Source organism: Lynx canadensis, chromosome C2 (assembly GCF_007474595.2).
Source record: "Lynx canadensis isolate LIC74 chromosome C2, mLynCan4.pri.v2, whole genome shotgun sequence".
NCBI classification, from domain to species: Eukaryota; Metazoa; Chordata; class Mammalia; order Carnivora; family Felidae; genus Lynx; species Lynx canadensis.
The window spans coordinates 62,751,170-62,769,667 of record NC_044311.2 but is presented as its reverse complement, the minus strand read 5'-3'; the positions used below and the strand labels follow the sequence as shown (position 1 = coordinate 62,769,667).

The 18,498-nt window shown below is 47.0% G+C and overlaps 1 protein-coding gene and 1 long non-coding RNA gene across 6 annotated transcripts in view; one reads left to right on the top strand and one right to left on the bottom strand.

Annotated features, from left to right (window-relative positions):
* Positions 1 to 3,219: 3,219 nt before the first annotated feature.
* On the bottom strand, positions 3,220 to 6,293 carry LOC115523541. The gene is made up of 4 exons (XR_003971773.1): positions 6,147 to 6,293; positions 5,370 to 5,571; positions 4,969 to 5,031; positions 3,220 to 3,452 (listed from the first exon to the last, which is right to left on the bottom strand). It is a non-coding gene; the product is annotated as an uncharacterized LOC115523541 (long non-coding RNA).
* The window catches only part of MECOM (MDS1 and EVI1 complex locus), a 560,629-nt gene continuing 548,220 nt past the window's right edge, over positions 6,090 to 18,498 (top strand). For all 5 annotated transcript variants that reach the window (XM_030329665.1, XM_030329663.1, XM_030329661.1 and 2 more), the window contains exon 1: positions 6,090 to 6,208. In XM_030329665.1, coding sequence (XP_030185525.1) covers positions 6,172 to 6,208 — 37 coding nt within the window. In that variant the 5' untranslated portion in view covers positions 6,090 to 6,171. The remainder of the gene's footprint in view (positions 6,209 to 18,498) is intronic.

The window sequence follows — 18,498 nt, the reverse complement described above, 5'->3', positions numbered from 1 at the left end:
GAGCTCCTGTTCCCACGGGCAAAGATTTGTGCCCCGTGAAGCTGCTCCTCCTGATCCTAAACCAGTAGCAACTCTGGGAGTTGATCGCCTCGTAATCCTCGTAGCTGGGTTCCTTTCCACCCCAACCGGCGCTTCCCCGGGGCGCTCCAGCTGTTTCCCACCCCCACGCCCAGGCAGCTACTGTGCACAGCTGGAGCCCTAGGCGGCGGGCGCCCCCAGAGCTGCAGCGGCCGGGGAAGCCAGGCGGGGGCGCCGCAGACTAGGCTGTGCAGGAGGAGGCCTTTCCGAGCCCGCAGAGGGCAGCCCGAGCGACCGGCGGGGGAGCGCGAGCTTCGCATCTGGTGCCAACCAGCACGGCCCTGGCGCGGCCCCACATTCCCACACGGCGGGAGTGGCGGCTCGCTACCTGGGAGGCGGCGCGCATCACCCCAACCTGTGTTTCATAAACCTGTTGGGAAATAGTTCCCAGCCTCAAGGGCCAGTAATCAGCCCGACCTTGTCTCGAAAGAACTGCTGATTATAATCCCCGAGCTGGGCGAAGGCCTCGGGGACCTAGATTTTAAGTCGACTATATAATACCATTATCATTATTATTAAAAAAGCCAGCCACCCCGCCCCACCTTCCCTTATACGCACTTCTGAAGTTGGGGGTGGAGGGCTGTTGAACGACCAGAGGGTTGCAGCAGGATTGTAAAACCTAACGATTTGCTAAGAAATCCGGGGCCGAAAAACGCAATTTACAAAACGGCAAGTTTTACAAGGTACAGAAGGTAACTGGGCAGAAAACGCACCGCCTCCCAACCCTCGCCGCGCGTGCTCGCAGGAGCTGGCTGGATCCGAGTGCGCCTCTCTCCAGCCGCGCCGCTGGGGCCGCGCGAGGATTTCGCAGGAAGAGGAGGCTGCCGCGGGGCCTCGGACCCTGGCATCCGTGCATCTCAGAGAGGGCCACCAACGCTGCCCTGAGCCCCCTGAGGCCGGCGGCGCCCCTTCCACGACTGGTCGCGGAAGTCACGCTTTCCCTGCTCCTCCTTGGCCTCAGCCCCGCTGTCTCTCCTCGCTGGTGTTTGAAGCAAGCATTTCACCGCGAGCTTTCCTTTCAGGGCAAAGCGCAGTGGACAGTTTAAAGTTAACACCTTCACGCAGCCACTGCTGCGGGGATGTGCGCATTTCCCCTTGCGTATGTGTAGGAGTGTGTGTTTCTCCAAGAATGTCAGACTAAACGGACAGTCTTAACATTTATTAAAGCCTACGTGTTCTGTCTCGAGGCTTATCGGGTTTGTCCAAACTTTGGTGTGTGTGTGTGTGTGTGTGTGTGTGTGTGTGTGTGTGTGCACGCGCGTGCGCGCGTGTCTCCACCCTCCTCTCGCCTCCCCACCCCCGCCCGTGCAGGGCGAAGTAGTCCTATATAGCGATGATAAATATCCCTGTTGATCACTTGATTGATTACCTCCCTGAAAGGTCACGCGGGCTCGCAGTAATTTCCTTTTGCCTAAGGCTCCCTTTTCACTTTTACTCCAGCACGACAGCTCCGAGTACACGGGATCTTTATTTTTTATTTTAACCCCTAAATGCAACCCCTCCCGAAAACAATGCAGACAAGAAAAATCGAATAAAATCAACTCGAGACCTTTTAGCTCACTCACAGTCGCCTTCCCCATCTCGCTCCTTTCTTTCTTCTGGCCCCCGCCCCTCCTACTCCGACCCCTTCTCCCCAACTCAAATGTATTCTAGACACTATTTAATAGATGAGTGTCTTGCAAGTAAACTCGGGCGTCCCTTGGGTCAGCATTTCATGTCTGTGACTCTCTCTTTCTCCCGTGGACTAAAAATTCGGATTTAAACCACTAGACAAGCTATTAATTTAGCTAGACTACCCAGGGTCCTGAACCCAATTAATTTCTAATAATTATAGCCCAAGGGGGCTAGATAGATCTCCCTGCCTCTTTCTTTTATTGCCACTCCACGCCACCGAGGTCAGCGTATAATAATAAAGTGTATATTTTGAAAGCGATCTCCAGAACAGTGAGTTATTGCAATGAATGAAAATTGTTTCCATTTTGGCTAATTGAGCCCGTGGCCGAAAGCTAGAGCTCTGAGACTAAATAAAGAGGACTGTTTCCTTTCAACATGAAGAAACCCCTGCCTAGCTCTGGTCACCCAGCGAGAGTTTAATTTCTTAACAGCCAACCTGAAACCCAGCGTTGGGTAAACAGTATTAATAATTGCATTACAATGATTAAATTAATCTTGCTGGTAGCCAGGAGAATATAGGTTGAATAGCAAGATGTAAAGTTCACTGCACAAAGACAATAGGCCAAGAAATACCTCCATAAAGAATTCAAACTTTCTTCCAAAGATACAGTGGGGCTGGTTCAATTATAATTCGAGGAAAGGACAAGTTTCTGTTGCATGTAATGTATTGAAAATCAGTTCTTTGCCGTTTCTAGGATTTATTAAAGAAACATGGTTGGAGAAAGGGTATACTTCTCTTGTCCTCTTCAATGACCCCTCTTCTTCATCTCTGCTTCTCCTTAAAAAAAAAAAAAAAAAAACCTCCAAAAAAAAAAAAGAAAAAAAAAAACCCAACAAAACCCCCGACACAAAATATGACAGTAATAAAACAAGCAAATCCAAACAGTCCGTAAGCTCAACGACTTTCCAAGGAGGCACTGTTTCCAGGATTCCCGTTTCCGTTGGAGAAAATGCAAGAAAACGTTGGTACTCATGCCCCTCAAGGAAACGAATTTCAGGAGAAGAGAAAAAGGTGGGTGGTGGGGAATCGGGCAGCGAGGGTAGCTCGGCCAACTTGTTGGAGGCCTCTTGTCTCTTGGGCGAGCGACAGCTTGGATGTCCCGTCAAAGGATTTTGGGAATCCGTGGGGCCGCTGACCAGAAAGTCACCTGCTTGGGTCTCACGACTGAGACTTGGGACAGGTGGAACTGACGGGGTTCACGTACTTAGAAGTGGGAACCCGCCCAGGTCGGCACGCTCAGGCAAGCCGCGCTGCAGGCGGCGAGCGCAGTCCGCTGCTTGCTGGGCGTTTGCTCCATCAGGTTAAACACACTTGAACTAGCAACTTAGCTTTTTTTTTTTTTTTTTTTAAACTAATACTCAAGGCAGAAAGCAAATGAGGAAGAAAAAGAGAGAGGGAGAGAAAGGAAGAAAGAAAAGGAAAACCCAGCTTTCAGGTTTGAAAATAAAAGTGATGATGTTGCGAATACTTTACTAAAAAAACAACAAAAAGAATGATGCCTTGTCTAGTCACAATGCTTTGGCCCTAGGGCACAGAGGAGTTTGTGTTTATTATTTCAGTTGGAAGAGGTTGGATTTGCTCGTGTCCCGAAACTCTTGGAAAGACCAGGCATTCGCAGAGGCGGCCGCGACCCCAGGGACTTTAAAAACGAGAAGGGGAGGGTGTTCCAGCGACGCCTCATCCTCTTGCCCTTCGCCGTCTAGAAAAGTTGACGGATCTTTAAGTTTGGGGACTCAGATTTGATTTTCTTGAGTCCTTCATATCCTATTCAGTTCCCTTCACAGCCCCTACCCCACCCCTAGCCCGCCACGTGGTTTGTAATTTCTCAGCAGAAACAATCACCGCAGCTTCACAGGTGGGTTTTCTATTTAATCTTGGGTCTGGTTCCGTGGTACCTTCGTTTCCTAGAAAATTCTCTGGCACGTCTCTTAACCTCCTCTCCGCGAGTGGACCAGGATATATACCCCCCGTGGGGATGAGATGGAAGGAATTAATGAGAGCAGTGGAGGGGAGGATAGTAACTCCTTTTTATTATTTTTTTAAGCTCCCCGGGGCTGAGGAGGTGAAATGAAAAGTCCAAGGCTGAGCCTCCTACTGTGCAGGGCACTCTTCCTGCCTAGGGGTCTCCTTCTCCCCTCCTGCGGGAAGAGGCCATTGAGGTTCTGACAGATGGGTGGGGCCTGATCCTCCTGTGTCTTCTCTGTGTCTTTTGGCCAAGGTGAGGGTCCCCAGGGAGTCCTTAAACTGATCAGAAGCAGCTTCTGTGAACATCTTGATGGCCAGTCTAGTGTTTCTCTCCCTAGAGATTCTATTACCTTTCTGATGGTTCTCAACCCCAACTTCGCCTTTTCTTCTGAGGAAACTTAACTGTTCATCTGAGGGAAGGCACTCCTCCATCTAAACTGAGAAGAGCCAGTGAATTCGAATTCACAGACCTCTGGGTACCCAAAGCCTGGTGTTTTTGCACCCACCTCTGCTGTGTAGAAGTACACCACAGGGCAACAGGAATTGTAGCAGGATTGGACCCCCCTCCCCCCACCTGCCTTTTCAGTCCAGAGGGAATGATAGAGTTCTCCTGTGCCCATCTGGTGCTTACCAGAACCTTCTCTTTTGGAAGTTGTTTTACTCCTGCTCTGTGTAATTACTTCATTTGCTCCCTTTATCTTTTCCTTACATTTCGACATTACACGTCTGTCTCTCTTGGGACTTTTACTTGGTTCTCCAGGGACCTCTATCTTACCGCCACATGCTCCCAGAATTACACAACTCCGGAGAAAGAAATGGTGGGCATCCTTAGCCAGGGTGATCCTTTGAATTTTGATTTCCTCAAACAGAGAGATTCTATGAACCATTGATGAACCCCTCTTAGGGTTGAAACTTGCTGTTTGCTCACACTCCCAGTCCCAGTTTTGACAATAAATGACAACTGGCACAACAGGGTATTCTCAATGATCTCTCTTCCCCTCCCCTGCCTTTCCTAAACTCATGCCCAGGACTTGCTTTTCTTTTCCTTCTCCTCTAACTGGATCATCAAGGATGTACTGTTGCAGCACAGAGACTGAAAAGATTGTAATTTTCTTTTACAGTGTCTGGCAGGATTTGCAACAGATATTAATGGGGACATAAATAGCTCATGGAAGGTATTGAACAAACCTGTTTAATGCAAGGCAGTTGTACCAAGAGAAAATCTATACGTAGTTGAGATTGATTCATACCTTGAACACAGCTGGCCCCTTTAGGATTTCCCCATTTCTATGTGCCCACTTCATTGGTAAATCCTGTAATTAAAGCAAATTCCAACAATTTATTTTTTTTAAGGGTGGGAAAGGACCCCCCCCCCTTTCTTATGACCCTAAAGGTTGTGGGTTTAAGCAAATGAGTGAAAATGGCAGGCAGGCAGAGCTGGGGCAACCGGAGATGGGGGCAGCGGTGGGGGAGGCCGGAAGGTGACGGCCGACCTTAGGGAAGCAGGAGGTCTTGGATGTTAAATGCCCGAGCCTGCCCGGACCTGGGAATCAAAGGTGATCATTACTACTTGATGGGAATAGACCACTGAAATGTTCCAAGAATGGCAAGTATTGGTAGTATACTTAACATCGAGAAAGAAAACAGTTACTTGTTCTACTTTCAACTCCGAAAGCACAAGCCGAAATAGCTTCAGTAGCAGTAAGAGCGGCGGCAGCAGATTTCCTGAAGTTCAGGATGATTCTCACTTTCTCCTGGATCATTTAAGAGTCCTGTCCTTCTAGTTCTTTAATATGGAAAAAGGTTTTAAAAGCCCCACTTCTTGTTTTCTCCGTGGATGTATAGAAAATTTCCTGCAATTTATGGTGGGAAAAACAATAATAGTAATGATACAGGCTTATAGGTGATTCCAACACGAAATCAGTCCTTTGCCCTAGTCTTTTTATTCCCCCCCCCTCCCCGCCTTTTTTGGGGGCGAGGTGTCTGCTCCCCTCTGGTTCCCTGTGCTCGCTCCCCGCCCCCCGCCGCCCTCCCCGTGGCTCCCTTTCTCCGCCTCCTCGGCGATTGCCATCTGACAAGATCTCCAAATCAAAGTGATAAATCGCTCCAAACTTTTTTTGGCGGCGCTGAGATGTTGGAGGGGCGTCTAGCGCGCATGTGCGAAGGTGTCCGAACTGACAATGCTGGAGAGATAGCGAGTGTGGATTGAGAGAAAGGGAGAGAGGGAGGGAGAGAGAGTGAAAGAGGGAAAGACAGAGAGTGAGTGTGTGTAAGTGTGTGTGTGTGTGTGTGTGTGTGTGTGTGTGTATGAGAGAGAGAGAGAGAGAGAGAGAGAGAGAGAGAGAGAGAGAGAGAGAAGCGAGGGAGGGAGCGAGAGGGAAAGCAAAAGAAGGAAAAGATCCAAGAAAAAAAAAACCCAACCACACACCAGCGGCTGCAGGACTGGGCACAGCATGAGATCCAAAGGCAGGGCAAGGAAACTGGCCACAAGTAGGTGCAATATCCCTTTTCTATTGGCTTTCCCCCTCCTCTGCCATCTTGCATATCTGTCTCCAGCGCTCCGGGAGGGAGCGCGCAGCTGCCTCTCGCGCCGGGGCCCCGGGCGGAGGGCAGGCGCAGCGCAGCCCCAGCAACCTGCCGGTCCCAGCCTTCGCGCCCGGCCGCCCGCGCTCTCGCTCTTGGTTTGGGCGCCAGAGGAGCCGGGGCAGCCCTTAGCCCCGTGCACCGACCAGCTGTGGCAACCCCGGGGTGGGGGTGGGGGTGGGGGCAGCCAAGACCGGGGTGGGAGGGAGAAGAGCGCGCGAGAGCAAGCGGGAAGGGGTGGGGTGGGGTGGGGGGGAGAGAAGACGAGAGAGTCTCCCCCTCCCCTCCCCTTCCCCCCAGGCGGAGGAGAGTTGCCTCTGGCCAACCAGCTAGTCCCGGGTATGGGAGGGGGAGCGGGGGATGGGGGGGCGGTCTGGGGATGGGAGCTTTTTCGAGCCTTGGTTTGTTTCTGGGGTTTGGGGTGGGTGGCAGGCTCGGAGGGAGCCACAGTGGCGGCGGCGGCGGGCAGCAGTGGTGGAGTTGGGAAAAGTTGCGAGGCGGCCGCTGGAAGTTGCGCGGGCTGGCGGGCTGCGCCGAGCTGCGCCGAGCGGCGGTTGCGGTAGTGGGCGCTGTGCGCTCGGCGGTGCTCTCCGGCGTGCGCCGCGCGGCGGGACGACTGGGGTGGGGAGTGGGGGAGACGAGAGTGGGGGTTGTAGTCGCAGTGTGTGTGGTGGTGGTGGTGGTAGTGGTGGGGCACAGGCAGTGCGGAGCTACCGGCTCCGCGGAGCCAGGGGCAGGTGAGGAGAGGCCAGGCCCCGCGAGCGCGTGGAGAGTGAGGAGTGAAGGGAGCGCAGCCAGCGGCGACAGCCGCGGAGGAGAAGGGGGCCGAAAGGGCCTGCTCCCTCTAGCGAGCTCCAGGCTGGCCGGGCGCCGAGTGACCCCCAGGGGGCGGGCTGCCGGGACCTTAGGCCGCTGAGAGAGCGCGGCAGAGCCTCTTGCTCTATTTCTGGATGCAGCCGGGGTCTCGGGTCACTCACCCTCCCCGGCGCCCCCTGCCTGCCCGGCGTGGAGCGGCCTTGGTCACGCGGGACCAGGGAGATTGGGTTCAGTGCTGGGGCGGCAGGGCCCCCATCCCCCACTCTTCTCGCAGAAGTGTTAGGGGACTTCGCCTGGAATTGTCCGCCGAGCCGACACTGTTTGGAAAGGCGGAAGCCTCGATCGGGACTCTAGGCGTTAGGAATGGGTTTGCCCAAAAGCTGCTACCACAAGTCTAAGGGGACTCTGAGGTGCTGAGACCCGGAGCAAACCCTAGCAGTCCAAAGCCCTCTCCTCGAGGTGTCAGCTCGCGAGGTTGGAGCAGCCTCGGGAGGGGACAGGCCGCCGTTCGCTCTCCCACTCGCCGAAAACAGCTAATTGTTTTGCTTGTGGACCAGAGAAAGGGGAGATAGGGGTGGGTAGGATGCTTCTCCCCAGGAAAATCCCCAATCTCCCCGCCCTCTTCTCTCTTGCATATTAAAAGCAAGTACGTCCCCAAGCCTTCCAGCCTTCCAAGTCCCCTCAGCAGCCGCGCCTTAAGGCAGCGGCACCTCTGCGGGCTGGGTTTCTTTGGCAGTGGGAATCCAAGGTCTAGCCCAGCGAGATGGTGTCATCGTAGGCGTCTTTCCAGTGCTTCGTCCAGTCCTCACTCAAGCACTCCTCCACTTCCCAATACGTTTCCTTTCACCCTGGTCTCTGGGATCAACCTAAATATAGGGCTCTTGGGTCATCAGTACATCTGTTTCTTTTTTGGATGTTGTTCATTTCACTTAGCTGCGACACTGTCAAAGAGAGCCAGTAGAAGTCCTGTTTTTTTCTTTTCACTTTTAAATGAGGCCGATGTCTTTATTTTCATCTGAGGAGGAATTAAATGTACATATGCTTGGAGGCCTGGGGGCTTGAATTCCGGCTAAAGGTTTGGAGTGTGTGTGTGTGTGTGTGTGTGTGTGTGAGAGAGAGAGAGAGAGAGAGAGAGAGAGAGAGAGAGATTGGAGGCTGGGGGGGGGGGAGAGAACGGTTTTGGGGGGGGCGTGGAGAGCCTATTTCAACCATGCCTAAATTATGAAATGAAAGCCGAATGCTTTGCGCCTGATCGCCCGGTATCCGCCGAAGTGAAAGCAGAACACAAAACCCTTCGAATTTTCTTGAGCAACTTTTTTCAACTGTTTTAATTGCCAAGCTATACGCCGCCCTATTAAAACATTCCCGCACGCACAGCCCGCTCAACATCCAGAAACAGAACCTCGTTTTCCGATCTGATGAGACTTGTCATTCATCCAGTAGGAGACCTACTCATTTTGTCTCTAGTGTCTCTAAGGATGCCGCCGCCGCTGTCTGATAACTAGATAGGAACTCTTACAAACTTCCCTTGCTGACCCTCGGGTTCCCGCTCGCGCTGCTCCAGCTGTTGCCACCGCGCAGCCTGCCCCGGGCAGGCAGAAGCGCTGCTTTATGCAATTCTTCAGTTACAATCTGGGTAATAAAGGAAATCATATCAAACTAGGGATTTTTTTTTTTGTATTTTAAAGCGCTATTTCCTTCCCCCTCTGCAGTGCGTGAGTTTCCTTGCGCGTGGCGGAGATAGTCAGTGACCCCTTGCCGTGCTGTCCAACGAAAACTTTGCCGCTCTGTCTCACCCGTTTCTTTCTTTTTCTGGGTTAGGAAGAGGCAGTGTGACCAGCCTACTTTAAAAAGCACAGCTTTATGCTTTTTTATGCAGAGTAAACACTGCAATGGAAACAAATCAGATAGGAACAGTAGTTTTCTGGATTCTTGTTATTCTTTTTGTGTTTTGTAAATTTCTTTGGTGGCCAAGTCCTGTGCTGGTCTTGCCTACAGTACAGGATCCCATGGACCCTGACAGTACCCACTGAAGTTAAGCCCAGAATGAATGCACTGCCCATTTTCCAACTTCCAGTGCTTGATATATATATATATATATATATATATATATATATATATATATATATATTTACACAATAGTTGAAAACGATAAATTCGTTGCAAATCATTTGGGAGGAATAAACCTTTTAATTAAAAAAACAAAGAAGGGAAAAGCAAGAAGATTGACATTTGTACTGTCTAAAGCCCTTGGCTTTTATTCCCATCTTTAAGAAAAGAAAACTAAAAGCCAAGCAGACTCTGGCAAGCGCCGGGAGGCTTCCCAGCGGTTTTTTTGGGCAGCTAGGATAGCACCTGGGCGGTGCCAGAATTGCCAGTCGTAACTTTTTTTCTCCTGGCGATGGGGAAGAAGTCAGGTTGGGTCTGCCCAGCTTGTCTGGAGCCGAAACACTGAAGCAACCCCCCCCCCCACCCCACTTCCTTAAAGTGACACCCGGCAGGGTTTCAATCACAGCAACGAACGAGGTGCAACGTGTAACCCCCCCTTAGCTACCGGCCCCCCAGAAGTCTCGTAAAGACCCAGAAGGCGATGCGCTTAGCAAGACCCCGGAGAGGGGGGCACTTGTTACTTGTGCACTTGATCTCTGTTTAAAAAGAGGCTCTTAAATAGGTATGGTAGATGACGACCCTCCCTCACGTGCTTAAACTCCTCACCTTAGCAATACGTGAGATAACAAAGGAAACCTGCACCCAGGTTCCAGCCTGCACTCCCTTTAAACCCACCTATTTGTGTTTTTCTTCACTCTCAAAAAAAAAAAAAATCGAAATACAGAGCTCTGTTTAAAAAACATATTTTACTTGTTTATTTCAGACTGCTTTTGAGGAGGAAAAACGCTCGCCCGACGGAGGCAGAGGCCCCTTCTAGGAAGGCGGTTTATTTGCCATTACTTGACCATTACCCTGGCTTAGGGCTTCTTTATTGCATTTGGCACTTGGAGCGCAGTCTTCCTGCAGCATTTCGATGTGTTTCGCCAAAAAAAAAAAAAAAAAAAAAATCTATGTTTAGGAGAAGGTTAATAACGCTTTTCATCCCCCCACCCCACCCCATCCTAAACACTGTGGAAGGGTATGGTTCATTAACTGCAGAGGCAGGAAGGCTGGAGAGAAGGGCTCCTTTTTCAGGCTTTTACTTGTGGGGGCTGAGAAGTCGCAGGTCTGGGCGACGCTGTGCACGTGAGTGTGTGTGGAAGTGTGCGTGAGCGCGTCTGTGCGGGGTAGCCCAGTTCTCCGGCTTTCTAAGCAGAGGCCTCTCCCTACTACCCGGGGCCGGGCCTCCTCTGCCGACAGACATTCAACACGTAGGACGCTTACTGAATAGAAATTAACGCGTCATTCTACGCAATTTTTGCTTTCTTCTTTTTTTATAAAGTTGAAGGCACTAACTCTGTAAGCGGTTTCCCTTTAAACATCTTGTCGTTTGGGAGTTTACTTTGTTTCATTTTTGCAAGTTGGGGCCAGGTTATCGCTGCAGACGTGGCCTGGGGCAGGAAGGACAAGGATGGAGACTCCGGGGGCAAGAAGGGCAAACGAGGGCAAAGGAGAGCTGACTTGTTGCCCTCCGCACGTCTAGCTCGGTCCCCTCTCTCCCTGCACCTCCTCCCTTTTGCCTCTGCTGGAAGCGGCCCTGAAGTGGAGAAACTTGACTTGTCACCTTCTGGCCAGTGGCTCTCAGTCCTGTTCCCGAGGTACTCAGCCCCTGCCACCCCTCATCTCACAATTGTCTCAGACAGTGGGCTCCGTTGAGGAGTGGGGGTGGGGTGTGGAGCTGGGGAGGAACCTAGGGGCGGCCGGCCGTGTTCACCCAGGGAGGACCCCCGCACCTCCTGCCTCCCGCTGCTCAGCTCCTGGCTCCCAAACTTAGGCCAGAACTCTGCCCTCTCCAGCCTCAGAAGTGCTGCGTGCCTGGCCCACTGCTTCCCTCGAGCGTGGTTTGCACTGACGGTGCACACACACATGCACACGCGCGCACTTCTCTCTCTCTCTCTCACACACGTCCGGGGTTAAGGAACACTCAAGTGAGGAGGGGCAGGCACACCTTCATTCACTCTCCCTGGTAGGGGAGAGAGGGACTGGGGAGGGCTGACGTGGGGGGCGGAGAGACGGGCCGGAGGAGACAGTCACACTGTAATGATGCTAGGCACATTTTTCTGGAGTGATGGTTAACCCTTCCTTGGCTGGAACCCGTGCTCTAGGCGTTTTCTAAAAAAAGGTCTGTGGGGTCTGCTTTTCTCTGTGGCTGGGCAGCCCAGTATGAATCATTAGTTCCCTCCCCACCCCATTTGCCACGGTCCTTTTTCTAAAATTAGATTTCCCCCTTCCCACTCTTCTGGCCTTCTGAGTTTACTAGAGAATATTCAAGGAAATTGGCTGTGTAGTGAGAACAAGTGTGAGGAAGAGGATAGAAAGGAGACAAACAAATGGAGTGGAAAATAAGAGAGGGAGAAAGGAAGACAGAAGCAGTGGGCTTCTACTTCCAGATTTCCCATTTGCACACAGGTTGATATGATATTTTCCTCCAGCAAATGAACAAAAGTATAATCCTTGTGAATTACCCTTGCTTACATGCCATACAAGAAACTTCAGAGGTGTTTCTACATAAGGAAGAAACTGTTTACAAAACTCTTTCAAAAGTGTTCTAGTTCAGCACTAAAAAGCTAAACACACTTGCCCTCCTTTGAAGTGCCCTGGCGAGGGCAGCTTATTTGAGTGCGGTTCAGATATTGCTGTGGGTATAACTAATGGCCTCTACCTATTTAGCTCAAGTGGGAGGAGAGAAAGGCCTGAATTCCTTGTCCAATAGGTCCCTTTGGAGACTGGGTTCTGGCTCCTGGCCAGTTCTGTACAATGTCAACATTGAATATTTGAATTCCCAGACTCTATTTAACAAGTTTCTAAATAAATAAACTCATTGTGTGTCTGTGTTTAAAATTATTTCACCTCTTTCATAAAAGCTACAGCATCTTATTACATTGGGCTTGCACATTGATTTTTTTGAAAAATAAACAAACAAACAGAGCTTAAGGCATTTTAAGAGGCAGAGCTTCACTGTACGTATGTATGTTTTGTAAAGATGGTCTCTCACTTGTGGCTGGGTAGGCGCTATTTAGACGGATCTTAGGTTGGTCTGCATGCTGTCATAGCGAATTATAATAAAAAATAAAGCTAAGTTCAGAAAGTCAGTGAGATATTAATCACATGGAAAGGGAGGCCTGAATGTGTAACTGTAGTGTCTTTAGATATTTGATGATTTTTGTCTGCTGGGTCCTATAGGGGACAGGGAGATTCACTGGTGTGTCCTAAATGGCTATCTGTAGACTCCCCCAGTCCGTAGGTTTTGGTAGATGTAGAACTCTGCCCAGATGGTGTTTTCCTTCTGGGCATTTTTTCTTTATGTGTGTCTGTCTTTATAAGTTTGAAAGGGTAGATACACAAATGCTAGCCTCATGTTTCAGTTTGATTTTGAAAAAGACTACACGAATTCTATGTTTTTACTAATTCTTTAGCATTTGAACACCCACAGCATTTTAATGCAGATAGGAACATACTTGTTCTAAGAAGTACATGCTAAATTAAAAAAAAAAAAAAAAAGCAAGCTCTAGTCCTCCTGAAAGTGTGGACCCCATCTGGAGTTGTTAGGAAAGAAAGTGGAATTCACTCTAATTTATGTGTATAAAGTAAAACATTATTAAAAAGAATGGGATTTGAAAGGACACATAGCAAAACCCATAAGGGTTCGTTGGTAACATGGAGAGCTCAAAGCCAAGAAAAAAATGCCACCAACTCGTGCAAACCCTAAAATAGACTACAATGACCTCAGCCATTTTCATTTTCAAAAATAATAGCCATGATTAAAATGGGGGGAGTGTTTTACTTGGAACCCTACTCTTCTGCATTATTATAAAAGCTGTTTTGTGGTTAAGGAACTGTTTCATTATAGAAAAAAAGCAAGTGAATTTTTAATCAAATTCCTGACTCTTCAAAAGCTCTTATTCTTGAATTACTTTTTGTTTTAATTTTAGTTATTATTCTTATTCATTAGCAAACATGCTCTTGGCTTGTATATTCTTTTATAACAAATCTAAGAAGAAGTTTCATTTAGAAAAGAGATTTTGTTAGTTCCCTTAGTAAACACCTGCCTAGGGGTCACCGACTATAACTAACAGGAAGAACCAAGACTTTCTTAACCTTGCTCAAGAACTTGCCTAAAGGAATTAATTTTGTGTGTCAGAGTTGTTCAAATTATGACATTTGCGAAAGTCCTTGTATAGAGCACTCGGTGGGCTTTGGCAATGGGCAGGCTTGGATACAAATATCAGTGAGAGCTCTCTGTGTGCATGGACAAGCCACCTTCCCTTCTTTCAGGAACACTATAAATGTGCTCATCAGAGTTTGAATCTGGGTGTGGTCCCTGATTGAATAGCCAGGTCATCTACCACTCACTGAATGCCTCTGAATGTACCTTTCCTTGTAAAGTGGGAGTAAGAATACCCACCCATCTTGGGCTGCTGTGAGGGTTAACTGGGGTGATGCATGCAAAGTACCTAAGTCAAAAGTGATCACTCAGCAAATTTATCATTTTCCTTCCAATGTATCCATGAAATTTTCTGAAGAGGAATTTTTTTTTAAGATTTTATTTTATTTTTTTTAATTTACATCCAAGTTAGCATACAGTGCAACAATGATTTCAGGGGTAGATTCTTTAATGCCCCTTACCCATTTAGCCCATCCCCCCTCCCACAACCCCTCTCCAGTAGCCCTCTGTTCTCCATATTTAAGAGTCTCTTCTGTTTTGTCCCCCTCCCTGTTTTTATATTATTTTTGCTTCCCTTCCTTTGTGTTCATCTGTTCTGTGTCTTAAAGTCCTCATATGAGTGAAGTCATATGATATTTGTCTTTCTCTGAGTGACTAGTTCCACTTAGCATAATACCCTCCAGTTCCATCCACGTAGTGGCAAATGGCAAGATTTCATTCTTTTTGATTGATGAGTAATACTCCATTGTATATACATACCACATCTTCTTTTTCCATTCATCCATCGATGGACATTTGGGCTCTTTCCATACTTTGGCTATTGTTGACAGTGCTGCTATAAACATGGGGTTGCATGTATCCCTGAAGAGGAATTTTTTAGACATATTTCCCTCTGCTCTATTTTTTAGTAAAGTCTAATTTTTAGAAGTATTTGCATATATATATATAGTGAGCATTTTGTATGTCTTCTCAATAAATCATGCCCTGGGGATAAATTTGGGCACGTTAAAACTGTAAACTAAGCCAAAACAGGCAGTACATTTATTCCAAAAACAGGAGAATCTTCCATTTGGGGAGGGGGCACTGTGTAAATAAAATGATTGGAATTTTAACCTTGCTCCACTGATTTTGGCATTGAATGCACACACACCAAATTTAGTTGTGCATACTCTCCAGTTGTCATTAGACCATAATCCCTGTGTACGAACATCTTTTTTTTTTTTAAATTTTAACTTGTTTTATTTTTAATTTTTTTAAATTTACATCCAAATTAGTTAGCATATAGTGCAACAACGATTTCAGGAGTAGATTCCTTAATGCTCCTTATCCATTTAGCCCATCCCCCCTCCCACAACCCCTCCAGTAACTCTCAGTTTGTTCTCCATATTTATGAGTCTCTTCTGTTTTGTCCCCCTCCCTGTTTTTATATTATTTTTGTTTCCCTTCCCTTATGTTCATCTGTTTTGTCTCTTAAAGTCCTCATATGAGTGAAGTCATATGACTTTTGTCTTTCTCTGACTGACTAATTTCACTTAGCATAATACCCTCTAGTTCCATCCACATAGTTGCAAATGGCAAGATTTCATTCTTTTTGACTGCTGAGTAATACTCCATTGTGTGTGTGTGTGTGTGTGTGTGTGTGTGTGTGTGTATATATATATATATATATATATATATATACCGCATCTTTATCCATTCATCCATCGATGGACATTTGGGCTCTTTCCATACTTTAGCTATTATTGATAGTGCTGCTATAAACATTGGGGTGCATGTGTCCCTTTGAAACAGCACACCTGTATCCCCTGGATAAATACCTAGTAGTGCAATTACTGGGTCGCAAGGTAGTTCTATTTTTAGTTTTTTGAGGAACCTCCAAACTGTTTTCCAGAGTGGCTGCACCAGCTTGCATTCCCAACGAACATCTTATTTATAACTTATTTATGAGTTTTGTAAGTCACTTTACCACCGTAGCTGAATTGCTCTTCTCTAAGTGAGGAGAATAGACTAGAGCAGAGCTTGTAAACTCAAATGCCTACAGAAATTGGCAGGTGCAATAAATGAATGAAGCAAGGTGGGTGTAAGCACTAATCCATCTCCTATTTTATTTAAATTCTCGACACCCAGCCTTGTATTCTAGAACAAGACAGAGTAGTGGGGACTGTGGCAAACCAGGAGTTCAAGCCTTGTCTAAAGGAGGCAGCTGCTACTTAGTTCTAGCTCACTGCTGCCACTTGGATAAGGGGCTCAGTGCTGCTGGGTCTTCCAGTTTTTAGGAGAAGTCACATACCCGGATTATTGTTTACATTTTCTCTACTTTAAAATGTTGACTCAGCTAAAGGAAAAAACCCACAACAAACAACATTCTGCAGGTCTAACCGAACACCTCTGTCTGCTAGGACCCTGCTAGGACCCTGCTAGGTCTCACGGACCCTGGGTTTGCAACGTCTGGATTAGATGACTTCCAAGGGTCCTTCGAAGTTCCAATATTTTACAATATCCACAAGGCTTCCTGAATATTATCTTGTATTTTTAAGATCCTTATCTCCCTGCTCCAACCCAAAGTTAATGTGTGTGTATGCATGTGTGTCTGTATATGCGTGTGTGTGTTTTGATAGGTGGAAGTACTTATTACAGAATCTGATATCTGGCCATTTATCTGGAAAAAAAGTTTTTCACAGCCATGTTGTGTCTTTCTTTCCCTCCATGCCGCTTTATCATTAATTGGCTTAAGAAAATAAACGGAAACACTCGCTCCCTCTCTCATAGCCACTGGCCACCATTCTTTCTTATTCTCACCCAACCCAATTCTTTGATTTGTGGGCTGGGGGTTGGAAGTAAATCATTAGGCAATAGTTTTCTGTGGTTTTCCACAGTGGGAGAAGAAGCGATTTGACTACTGTGGGTATAGCAGAGGAAGAGTTCACCCTTGCCCCGTAGGAGGGTCCAGATGTCCCACCCTGTCCACGTGTAATTGAAGAACCCAACTGATTTTTAAGACATGAGCCTAAGATGAAGAAGTTCGTTTTTAAGGGATGACTGTATTATTGGAAAAGAGTGGCTCTCCTTGCAGGAAGGTTTATATATATTCAGGGGACATTTGAAAGTAAACACACATGTTCTGGTTATTATCATGAGCTATATTTCTAGCACAAGTGGTGGGTAAATAACAGGTAAAATCAAGTCCTAATTAAGTCCTAAGGACTAAAAGGACAAGGTATGTTGATGGAATACCAATACAGTAGATTCTCCTAGTAAAATTTGAACTGAGCACTTTACAATATGTAAATCAGTCCTATAGTCGAGGGACTGATCAACAAATGCTTGTTACTATCAGTTAACTTTGTTGCAAAAACCATCAGATCATGGGATGCTTTTATAGGAGTCTTTAGAGTAGTGATAAGCCATGCCTATGGGCATTATCAGTGGGTTATCAGATAACCAGGCTCCCATTTTTACACCTGACACTGAAACCTAAATTCCTTAGCCTGGTCTATAAGGGCCTCCCACTCTTGAGTCAGAAAAATGTGGTGATTCTGAGCCCGGGTTCTGACTCAGATTGACCTGGGTTGGAATCCTGACTCCCCCATTTCCTAGATGGGTAAAATGGAGGCAAGCAGCTAAAAGTACTTACCTTACATGGGGATTTGATTAACTAATGCGTTTAAAGTGCCAGAAATACAGTAAGAGCTCAACACATGGTCATTATTATTTTATTATCTTTCCAGGCTTGTTTGTCTCCCTACCCAAGGCTGCTCTATTCAGCTTAACTTGTTTGCTCATTCCCCTCCTCTTGCTCTCTTGCCAGCCCAGCCTTCTGTTTGGGTCTTCCAACTTTTGGCCACAATGTTGCCTTCATCGGTAAATCTACCAGACTGTACTTTGACCTTCAAAATCGAATTGCTTCTTTAAGAGTTAGTTTAAACCCTCTCTTCTTCGTGAGATTCACTTTTATCACTCCTGGAGGTACGATTTCTCTATGTCTTTTCATTCCAATAGCATGGGATTATTTTCACTTACCATCATTTTCGCATTTTGTGATAAAATCCTTGTCTTCACTATCTCTATCTATCTATCTATCTATCTATCTATCTATCTATCTAATTTTTCTAGCTAACTCATAGAACTCCTGGAGAGCCCATTTCTGGTTTGCACAGTGCTGATATCAGTACAGTTGGGTGATGGTGGCTAGCGATGTGCTTTGGTGGATTATGTGAACCCCTTCAATTTCTTTGCCTGTAAAACCTGCACGGCCAGGTAATGTCAGCACTAGAATTCTGGGATATCTGACACTTTAATTGCATACTAAATCCACAATTGGCCTATTTTGACAGTGATAAACCACCTGGAAAGCACATTTGGAAAGTAGAGTATTATTCCTAATTTTCACCAGTAATGTTCCTCATTTTGCCAGTGCAGGTACAACCTATGATTCTTTACTTAAATTACAAATTGTTATTGATCTACACTTGATCTTAAGGTTTATAGAACTTCTGCAGTGGACCTGATTCTGGAGACTGTCAGTGGAGTCAAGGTGGATATGGTGAAACATTTTGTGGACTCGTGTATTTCCCAGGGACTTGGGGGTTAGTCACCTTTACAAGTCATCACAAGCCAAGTTTTTACAAAAATTGTAACCCCAGTGTAGGCAGTATTAATATAGATCAAAGCAACATGAATTTTGCTGTATTTTTTAATGTACATTCATGATTGAAGGTTCTTTTGAACAATTTAAGGCTGATAATGATGTTGCACTGAGTTTTACTTTGCCGATTAAATTAATCCCACTCATCCAATGGGGCTTTCTTAATTCAAATGCAACTATGACTTCTCCCTCCCCCGCCCCCCAGAATCCCTATACCTCATTCCCTACTTCCCCACCCCTATTTTACAAATTCCTTATCTTTATGTAGAAAATAAGCCTATTAGTGCCTTGGACAACTGTCCTCAAGTCCTGAACAATTAAGGGTTTCAGTGCCTGTTAGGAGTTTCCCCTCCCCCAAGACTAGCCCACACCCCCAAGGTGCGACTTTTTATCCTGTTCTTAGGATTGCTGTTAAGGTTTTTG